We start from the raw sequence: 10,918 nt of genomic DNA on the forward strand, positions 1-10,918 counted from the left end.
ATTGTCTTTATTTTCACTGGAGCAATCAAGACATGGGAAGATTCAAATGCTAGCACTAGAAGCCAACTCTAACTCCAGAGCCTGTTTCTTTCACTATCACCTCACACTGGCCTCACGTGAGACCCGAATCAAGTTTCCTTTTAAAAATCCTATTTGTTGAATGGAAGTGTCTCTGGCCCTTTCCTGCATAATTATAACAAACTTTACTCAAGTCAGGTTGAAAGATTTTAGCACGTCGTAAAATAAAAAATAACTTTTAAAAAGAATGAAATTTAAAATGTTTATACTGAAACAGGGTCATGCCTCAAATTTACCTCCTGCCTCCACCTCATTGAGTAACTGGGATTACAGGTGTGCAACACCACTTCCAGATTTAAAACATTTAATTTTGAACTCTCATTAGGGAATGAGTTTCCTCTTTGTAGAACACAACTTATTACGATGTACCATTTTTCTATGAGGCAAGACACATACGTATTTGTACCTATTTTCAGGCTGTCATATATACAATATACACACAGTTTAAATGTGACACAACGTGTTGTATTTCCCCATCTTCTTTAACATATTTCAAATGTAACAACTTGATAACTTTTTATTATGTAGTATTTGTAAAGTCAGACAGATATATGAAGAAAACTAAAAAAATGTTTTCAGTGTAACTGAGGATTACCCCATTGAGAATAGGGAAAAACTCTATCATATAGTTGAAAGAACTATAGAACTAATAGAATGGGATTTTGAAACAATACTTGATACTGTGCTATTTGTGGCAAGTAATATTCTGTAAGAAAAAATTTAATTATGAAAATACACAAAATTTGACTTTAAAAAATTCTTAACACTAAACTTTCTATTTATTTATTTATTGTGATAGTGGGGTTTGAATTCAGGTCCTACACCTTGAGCCACTCCACCAGCCCTTTTTTGTGAAGGGTTTTTTTCTAGACAGGGTCTTGCAAACTATTGGCAGGAGCTGGCTTCAAACCACAATCCTTGATCTCTGCCTTCTGAGTAGCTAGGATTACAGGCATGAGCCAGCTTCTCTTCATCTTTGAAAGGTACCCTGAAGAACAGTTTTCAACTCCTCCATCCCCCAGATGAAGCCAGTAGGCAGATGGTATAAAACTCCACTGATGAACTCTATTTTGCCTTTGCCCTTAAGAGTTATGCAACCTACAGACTTAACAATCTTAAAAAAAAAAATGGAGATGATTAATACCCATTAAAAAAAAAACATTTACATTAGTTTCTTTAAATGATTCCAGGCTCCATAAATTATAAGAACTAAAAAGACATTGATGAGGATGGCTTTGTTACATGTTCAGAAAATCTGGTTTGTTTTCAAAGCCATGGTCATTCAGCTGCCTCTAGGAATACTGGGATAACTAGTTAAATAATGACATTGCCCTAGTCTTCCAAACCTGCCTTTCAGATGGTCAGTGATGTTTGTGATTGCCTCATCCTAGGGGGTATGTGCTCAGTGTGTTTCAATGTGGCCTACTAAGGCTGTGTGTAGTGGTAATGCTCACGCGTCACTGTGTCCACTGGGCTGGGTCCTCTATCTGCGTGTTGCCTTGCAGATCTTTTTTGACCTTTTCATTTGCAGACCAAGCCAGAGGGTCTGTTTTAATTGGCTTTGGACAGACATGGATACTAGAGTGTATGTGCTGTCACGTTCTGTGAATGGGAAATGCAGAAAGCTAGCTTTCCTCTGAATGAGATGGACCTAAGACAGGTAGGTCATCCAGATGGGAAGAGCTCAACAGGGTTACTCAGCCATGCTTTTTTCTATATGAAAGAACTCTCCTTATTTAAATTTTAAAAGGTAGAAAAAATAAAATAAAAAAAAACTGAACATGCTTTCTCAAAATCAATCAAAAAGACTGATGAAATAACATAAATGTTTTTAGTCAATACAATTTGGTTAAGGTGGCAGCTAGACACAAGTTTCACAGAGACAAAATTTCTTAATTTTGTTCCCTGGCATATACACTGTCTCCAGCAATGTCTAGAATATATTAATGTTTGTTCCTGACAAAATTCCAGATTCTATGTTTGAAAGTCTGTGGACACATAGAAAAGGAAGCAGTGATCACAAGGAGGCAGTATCGATTCACAAAGACCAAGTAGGCTCAAGTTCCCAAAATAGAGAAGAATAAAAATTACCTCAAATCATCTGGCAAATTTCACATGAACGGTCTGTATAAACAACATGGCGCGTAAGAACCAGACATTTCACAATAAAATGAATGTGTAGCTGGTTGAATGAGAGCACTATGCTGCTAAAAAGATCAGTACCAAATTGGATATAGTTTTGCCTCACCGACATTTTTTTCCAATCTCACTTATAAACAGAAAGCAATTTTATTAAATTTGCCCATGTCAAAAAAACTAAAGAACAGCCCAAGTAAAATAATAATTAAAATAACATTTAAAATTATCAAAAGCAAACATATGAATTGAGGTTAACTATAAAAGTTCAAAATGAAGGGGTTCCTCTTTACATTAAGGTTGGAATTTTCACTTTCCAACTGAGTGAAGAGCATATGATTGCCATAGAAACAAACTTTACTGCATATTTGCTAAACCAGTGCATATACATGCCTACAGTGCATATACATAACTTGAATTCTTCATAATTTATGTACTAAAGTTTCTTATAGGGATATGGCAACCATTGGAATACACTGAAAAACTAGACCCGCATTTGAAACCTTTCCACATTGGTCTTTGAATACTTAGAATAGCTTTTCACTATTACATCCTAGAAATCAGTTTTAAATGCAGTCTAATTTCGCTGAGGGCATGGAAAATAGGTGCTATTATTTCTATCTTTAGGATTCTATGGGGAGAAGAGACATCTCAAAACAAAATACTAAGTAATTCCATTTTGCTATTAACTACTATTTCTTTTGTTCCATTACAGATGTAGAAAGCCACAATCAATGAGAGAAGGGCCTTTTTTTAAAGCATCTCAGGTAGGTATAATGAAAATGGCCCACATCATGGCTTTGAGAACTGCCTTAGATGATATAAGGGTTTCTCAATCAGGCTTCTGATAGATGCTCCATTTTTATTTACCTTCTGGTGACAGAAAATATCATATAACTGTAAAAACCTAGTGGAATTAAGAGCCCTGTTACTCACTAGTGTTACTTCTTGTAAGACACTTAACCCTGCTAAGCTTCAATATCCCCATATGCAGAATGATTGCTGTTGTCAGCACTTAACATCATGCCAGGTAAATGACAGGCATTCAATAAATAAAAAATTCTACTTATTTTGAGGCCTAGTACATGCTACATTGCCAGTAAGGCTTTCTTTGTATTTCCATGCAGGCCTTCTTCTCTGAGGGAGTGGCTCAAGTGGTTGAACACCTGCCTAACAAGTCAAACCCCAGTATTGCCACACATACACTCACAAAAAAATTCAGAATGATTTTATAAAGATGTTAAACAGGATGTTTAAGAAAATATTAAAAATAACATTATCTTTAGTGTTTGTTGTTCTGAAATGTTTATAATAATGTAAAAATTTGCTAACTCCTATTTTAAGCACTTTCACTTCACTAACAATAAAAAATTTAAAAATGCTTTAAAAACTAAATTTTATCTGAAGTATAGGATGTAAATATTTTCTTCTCATCACAAAGATACTTTGGTCTGCACATTAAAATTGATGAGAATTTTTTGTGAATTAGTCCAAATTATATAATTACTACTTCCGACATTGTTTTAATGGATTCTTAAAAAAAAAAAAAAAAAAGCAACGAGCTTAGTGTGAGAGCCTGTCTAGCAAGAGCAAGGCCCTAAGTTCAAACCTAGTGCCGCACACAAAAAATAACAGCAGCTTACTTCTGAAATCAGGTTAATGGAACTGAGTCATGGAGAGTTGTTGCAGCTGCAAGCACTGCTCAATTTATTACCCACATGTTCAAACAAAAATCCCTAAATATTAGATATTCCTGATTCTTAAGTAAAAGTCAGAATGGCTTTTAAGACTACATGAAATAATTTTTTTCATATTCTGAAATTTGCGTAATTCAGTATTAATATGTTCATATTATTTTTATATCTAACTTTTTCTATTTCATCCTTAATATGCAAGTCCTAACTTTTGGCCCTATTTATGAAAACTTTATTGGTTTCCCTTTATTCAATCAAATATATTTATACCTACACTGCTAAGTGCTACGGAGCAATTTTTAAAATCACTGACAAACTACAAATATTGCAATGGAATAACCCTACGATTTAGATACCTTCTAAAGACAAGATTTATCTTCTGGCGACTTTTAAATCAAGGAAAGAAACACATCTTGCACTACTGATATTATTTACACAGAAAGGTCTCTTTTTGACTAGTTTTCCATAAATTATTAAATTATCAGAAAGTACTAAACTTTTCTAAATGATTATTAGATTTTTTCATATCATTTAATAGAAAAGTAAAACCAAGGTACCACACTTATTAATTTAAGAAACAAAGTTTCTTCAGTAGAAATGTAGAAACATTTTAATTTACATATTACAATCAATCAATATGAAGTCAAAATCCACAATTACACATTCATAAAAATTCTAAACATCGTCTTCAGAATCATCAGTCTCTGTACAAGATTTACAGGTGTCTAATGTATGTAGTTTTTCCTCAGTGTGCTACAGAGTTTAGAGGTTCTGCTCGAATATTCCCCAAGTCAAGCGCAGAATCTGTTTCTTCATCAATTTCTCCAATGACTGCACTATAGTTATTTATGAAAAAAGTCAAGAGTTAAACACATTCTGAAATAAATTTGCATATATCTCTAAAATTGCAGTAATCAAATCAAAGCACTTAGTAACATTCTTCCAAAACAAGCAGAATTAAGAGGGCACAGTACAATGAACTAGTTAAGGTAGGGAGCAAACATTCCATGTGTCAGTGAATTATACATTTAAATTAAAAAACATTTTTATGTGTCAGTGAATTACACACTTAAGTAATAAAACTCAAGAAATAATTTGAAAGTAATGTTAAATGGATGAATTTTAAAGGAGTGCTGGTAAATGTTTGAAAATTAGCTCTTGAGAGAAGGGGAGACTGATTTGCAGCATTTAGTCCTTTCTGCAAGAACTCTCACTTCTGTCGATTTCAAGCTCCTAATGTCTATCAATTAGCTTGCAAAATTCTTTAAAAAACAGCAATATGCTTTCATGACCCAGCACAAGCTAGCTCTAGCACACCATGAGGTCTAGGGAAAAGGTATACCATTTTTTTTTTTTTTTAAATAAAAGCAGGAGAAATCTTTTAAAAATCACTGGCAAACCATTACTATTGCAGTGGGACAACCTATGATTTAGATACCTGCTGAAGATAAGATTTATCTTCTGGTGACTTTTAAATTAGGGAAAGAAACACGTATCTTGTATTACTGATACTGTTTACACAAAAAGTTCTTTTCAACTAGTTTTCCATAAATATTAACATATCAGAAAGTACTGATTTTTTCCTAAGTTTTCAAAAATGGTCATTAGATTTTTTTACATCATTTAATATAAAAGTAAAACCAAGCTACCACTTACTAATTTATGTGAACAAAGTTTTTTCAATAGACATGAAATAGAAGCATTTTAATTTACATATTATAATGACTCAATATGAAGTAGGTATTTATTTACAAGTGATTTAAGATAAATCTAAATGCATAAAGTATTCCTTCATCTTTTATGTCTCACTTGCTCCCTGAAATAACCTAAAAATTGCTAATGTTTTCTGCTGTCTTCTGCACAGATTTTGAATCTATATTGTACTTGGTAGAAAACTGATTCAACAACTTCTGTTCTCTGTTAACTACATTAATACTAGCCACTTGTGACTATTAATAAATACAATTAAATAAAAATTAAAATTCAGTTCCTCAGACATATCAGCCACTTATCAAATGCTCAACATTTTGCACATAACTACTAGCTAGCATACTGGAAAATGCAAATATACAAGATTTCCATCATCAGAAAAGACTCTTTTAGGCCTCACCACTCTAAATGGTTGCAGGCTTTCCTTAAATTGCTGCCTCTAAAATATTCTCAGACTGAAGGTGTGGCTCAAGTGGTAAGACTGCTTGCCTAGCAAGTGCAAGGCATTAAGTTCAAACCTCAGTTATTAGAAAAAAAAAATTCTCAAAATGGGTCATTAGTATGTCCCAAGTTCATTGAGACAACAGGATAAACACGGAACATCTTAAGTATATCAACTATACCGAAAAATTACTGAATTATATAAATGAGCATGAATTATTCGAAATTGCTCAAAAAGAAGGTTTCAAAGACATTTTTTGATGTCTAGTTAAAACCTAGGAATATACCTGTGTTCCACTGGAATTCAGGGGTTTGAAAGAACATTTTAAGTACCCTCTCTAATGACGTATTTGGTGAAAACCAAGGTCCTGTCTGCATCCTATCCAGGCTACTTCACCATCAGAAATATGGACAAATCTCAATCGATAAAGTTCAATTTGTGAACAGATCACTTTGGTTAGCAACTGAAGAATCTTAACATAACATATATAGATTTGCCTTACTTGAAGCAAATATAAAACAAGCCATATTTATAAAACAAATGGATGCAAAATTCTATTAAGTATGTATGGATGTCACAGTATGATATTTGTGGTTAAAGCTCTTCTACATAGACCAAGGAAGTACATCTACAGTTAAAATTGTAACCTCATATATTCTACTTACACATTGTCACCCCTTACGATGTATAAACCTAGCACCACTTGCTCTACTCCCTGTGAAGAGCTGAACACTCGTTCATGGCTTTCATCCAAAATCAAATTAATGGTCTGGTCAAAACCCTTTAGTGTCCCCTGAAAAGAAAACATTCATGAGACAAAGAGAAATATTCTGGTTTATTTGAATATGCAAATTCAGCCTTATAACCATTTTAGTTCCTATCTTGAATATAAGTCCACTATTAAGTTAAATGACTTCTTTATAACCAATACTATTCCAGGATACAGAATTTACCTCTTGGTTGTTTAAGATGGGGAAAAACCTGTATCATAAAAGTAACTAGTGTGCAGAGTTGTTGAAAGCTGCAAAAGACGCTTATGTAGTATAGTACTTCGAAGTAAGCAACATAAAGCTCGTGTCGTCCAGAAACTAATATTCTAAGAGCACCAACTAAAATGAGAGATTTCAAGGTTTATGACATGTAAGCAAGGAAAAGCCACAACAATATAACCAATATCACTGCATGATACATATTAGTGCTAGGCACTATACTAAGCATACTACACAAATTATCTCAATCTTTACCATTTGAAGTAAAACTGTAATTATACCCACTTCAAAAGAGAAAAACGAAGGCACAGAGAAGGGATCTTTCAAAGTCCCATGAGCAGACCCAAAATATTAACTGTCTCTAGAGCCAGATCCCTAAACAACTACATCCTATTACTGAAAACAAATAAACATAACTTGTCGCATTTTCAGAGATCCAAGCGTACCCCACAAATATATACAAATTTCAAATGGTAGTTATGGCTAACCCTTTGTGAATAGTTTCTTGTTGTCTGCAATAATTAGAAACAGGACTTGAAGGAAGTACTCAAGAAAAATGTTGTGAATGATGATTAGTTTTAAGTAGAAGACTTGATCTAGCAAAACACAGTAACTCAGCAACATCAACTTGGATTTGATTGGTCAGTCTCTCAAACTCACTATTAAACTGTTTCATGTTCTGAGTATCAAAATATATACAACTAGAATTAAATAAAGAGAAACTTGGAACCTAGAATTGGGAAGAGAAACAAAATATTTACTATAATAGTTAGCAAATGGTTGTTATCATACACACCTATACATAACTTCTCAGCTTCATTTTATATGTAACTATTCTATTAGGTAACTGTGTCAAAGAAATATGAAAACTACTGAACTGTAGTACTCAAAATGCTTTTTATATAGCTTTTCTTCTTCATGCAAATATCTGTTGATAGCATTAGACTTCTTAACAGATTAAAACAGTTCTCTAACTGCCCATAGGTAACAAAATATAATGGGAGGGAGTGAGGGAGGGAGGAAGGAACGAACGAACGAACGAACGAACGAACGAAGGAAGGAAGGAAGGAAAAGCTTGCTTCCTTAATTAAGGAGGAAGCAAGGCAACTAGCTTTTGTATTGGAATTAAGCCGAATTTAAACCACCATCTGGTTCTGCCACTTATGATGAAACTCTAGAAAGTGACTCATTTTTTCTGAGCTTGGGCTCTAACCTAGAACACAGGGGTAATTCTTCACAAGGCTGCACTGCAGATTAAATAATATAATGCAGGTCTAAATAAAATAACATGACTGTCACGTGATACACATTTAATACATGGTACAGTCAAGCACTTTCACTTATATTAGTCACTAAGGACTTACTGAGGAAAATCACAAGAATTAAAAAGGAAACAAGGAGTTGGGGACTTACTTCAGTGGAAGAGCATTTGCCTGGCAAGTGCAAGTTCCTGAGTTCAGTCTCCAGCACCAGGGAAAAAAACCCAAAAAACCCCAGCAAAACTACAGAATGGGAAAATAAAAGATTAAATAGACTGCAAATATAACAGTGATCCCATAAAATTGTATCACTAGAGATACCATAGCTGCCTTAGTTTAAGCAGTCATAGTATCTGCACAACAATGAAATCATCTAAGGACCTATTTATTCAGTCTAGATTCCTCCTTGTTAAGCAACATATGCCGGCATATACATGCAATATGTAAATCATGAAAGTTTCTAAGAAGTACACACAAAAATCCAAAAAATTATGATCCATGTGGTCAATGTCAGAGCACTGAATGGGAAAGGAAATAAAAAATGGAAAAGGAAAATGAATACATACACAGATTTCTAAATTATACCAGGAGCTCTTGAAGAACTCAAACTATTATCCTATCACCCAGAAGCCTTGTAAATACAACACATTTAAGTTTATTAGTGAAGAACATGTGGACTGGCAGCAGAGATGAAGGCAAGGAGCTAAATCATAAAAAAACCTACTATACAGCTGCACTGTAGTGCCTGGGCATTAGAGATCAGAGGTTCTATGTAAAAATTCACATCCAGGCAAGTCAGAAGAAAATGAAAATGCCAGACCTACCACAATCATTCTCCCATCAGAAGTAATAACAGCAACAGTTCCTGATTATCTGAATCAAGGAAAGTATTTCTTAGTGAATATAAACTGAAAATTTAAATTCTGGTAAGGGAATGGTTTCAAGTACCACAAAAAAAAATGACAGAATTAAGATTCAACTATTCAACACAGTCACTGTGTTCACTAAGGAGAAACTTCGAAAGTTTTAACTTCTTTAAATCATACCTCTGTGAGAATTACACAATTAAAACACCAAAAAAATAGACAAAGAAAACATCTTTATGTGATCAGTAGTATATCCTGCCTCAAAACAACTAGAATGGTTGGCAATCTGTGACTTTGGTCAAGACACTCTTTCTTTCTTAGGTGTACTTCATCTCTAAAATGAAAATTGGATGAGTGCTAAATTAATCCATATTGTATGACTGCAGGAACATAGCTTTTGAAATTCAAAATAAAAGAATTATAATTAATGCCACAAGATACCAATAATACTTGCATCATTAAAAGTCTCCAGTATTAAAACTTTTTTCCCTCCAATTTGTACTTAAGCACCATGAATGTTTTCGTTCAGACTTTAAAAAGGTCACACTTGTAAAGGGTACTTTAAAACTTCACGTGGGTTTTAAAAGTTAATTGCCCTCCACCGTACTCCATTACAACAGCATTATTTTTATCCTATCTACACTGATATTTCAAGTAGTAAGGGAGCAGATATTCAATTATGGACCATTTTTTAATTGTTTTTGCTATTCTCAAACAATGAGCAAAGCCAGTGAATAAAACAAGTGCAATACATAATTTACAGAGCCGTTCTCGCCATTAAAGCCACTGCTCATCTTACTCCCAAACGCGAACATTTAAGCCTCAGGGAAAGAATAAGAATCAATGGGCTATTTTTACGGACGGGAAAGTTCTGAACAATTGCACTGGGCTTTGGTGAATTTCGTTTTTTAGGCAAAATTACAAGATTTGCGAAAGAGGGAATGACCGCTCCCGACTCTTCATTCCCTCACCCGCACGCCCGCGCCCACGGACCCGACCCCCGCACCGGTCCCGCTGAAGAACGAACGCCACCGTGACCCCGGCAGTTACCGCACTGGCTCAAGGATACTGTTGATGTAGTTCTCCAAGGCGGACGTCATGTTGCTCTGCCGGGAATCCCTGAGCAAGAGACCCGCCAGCGACAAATCCACCTAAAAAGGCCCGCCAGAAATGAACAGCTAACGACTCACGCCTGCCGGTGGCAGCACATATCGCGAGACTTGCCACCGCAGCGGCCAGCCGTAAGTCGGAAATTGAAAGGAGCAAGCCAAACAGGAAGCGCAGGACGGTGACGATTCGTGCGCGTGCGCGACGGTGACGATTAGTGCGCGTGCGCGGCGCTTCCGCCCGTCTTCCGGGAGCGATCCGGAAGCCTGGGCAGACCAAAATCCGCGGGGGGTGAAAGAAGGAAGCGGGTTCTTCAAGCTGGGGTAGGAGGGTGAAGGTAGGAGAGCGAGCTTCCTAGCCCAGGAAATGACTGTCAGTGTCGTAATTACCAGTAGAAAAGACAAGGCAGACAGAAAGAGACGGAAAAAGGTGTTTTCATTTCGAGTGAAACGTAATGCAGCAAAGGGCATCACTCACTGGTTTTCCGCAGCAAAGGGCATCACTCACTGGTTTTCCGCAGCACAAGCCGAAAACTTAAAAAAAAAAAAAAAAAAGCCAAATGCCCGTCATTTGTACCACATGAGGTACAGCTCTGAAAAATCAGTGAAACGCATGTTCGTGTATTCTCCATTTCATC

At 35.4% G+C, this 10,918-nt stretch overlaps 1 protein-coding gene across 1 annotated transcript; it reads right to left on the bottom strand.

Annotated features, from left to right (window-relative positions):
- Nucleotides 1–521: 521 nt before the first annotated feature.
- On the bottom strand, nucleotides 522–10,430 carry Lsm8 (LSM8 homolog, U6 small nuclear RNA associated). Its single transcript, XM_020185708.2, has 4 exons — nucleotides 10,244–10,430; nucleotides 9,133–9,173; nucleotides 6,726–6,853; nucleotides 522–4,744 (listed from the first exon to the last, which is right to left on the bottom strand). Exons 1-4 carry the CDS (start codon nucleotides 10,272–10,274, stop codon nucleotides 4,654–4,656), a joined length of 291 nt encoding a protein of 96 aa, XP_020041297.2. The 5' UTR covers nucleotides 10,275–10,430; the 3' UTR covers nucleotides 522–4,653.
- Between the last annotated feature and the right edge of the window lie 488 nt (nucleotides 10,431–10,918).

The sequence above is a fragment of the Castor canadensis genome, chromosome 2 (assembly GCF_047511655.1).
Source record: "Castor canadensis chromosome 2, mCasCan1.hap1v2, whole genome shotgun sequence".
Taxonomy (NCBI): domain Eukaryota; kingdom Metazoa; phylum Chordata; class Mammalia; order Rodentia; family Castoridae; genus Castor; species Castor canadensis.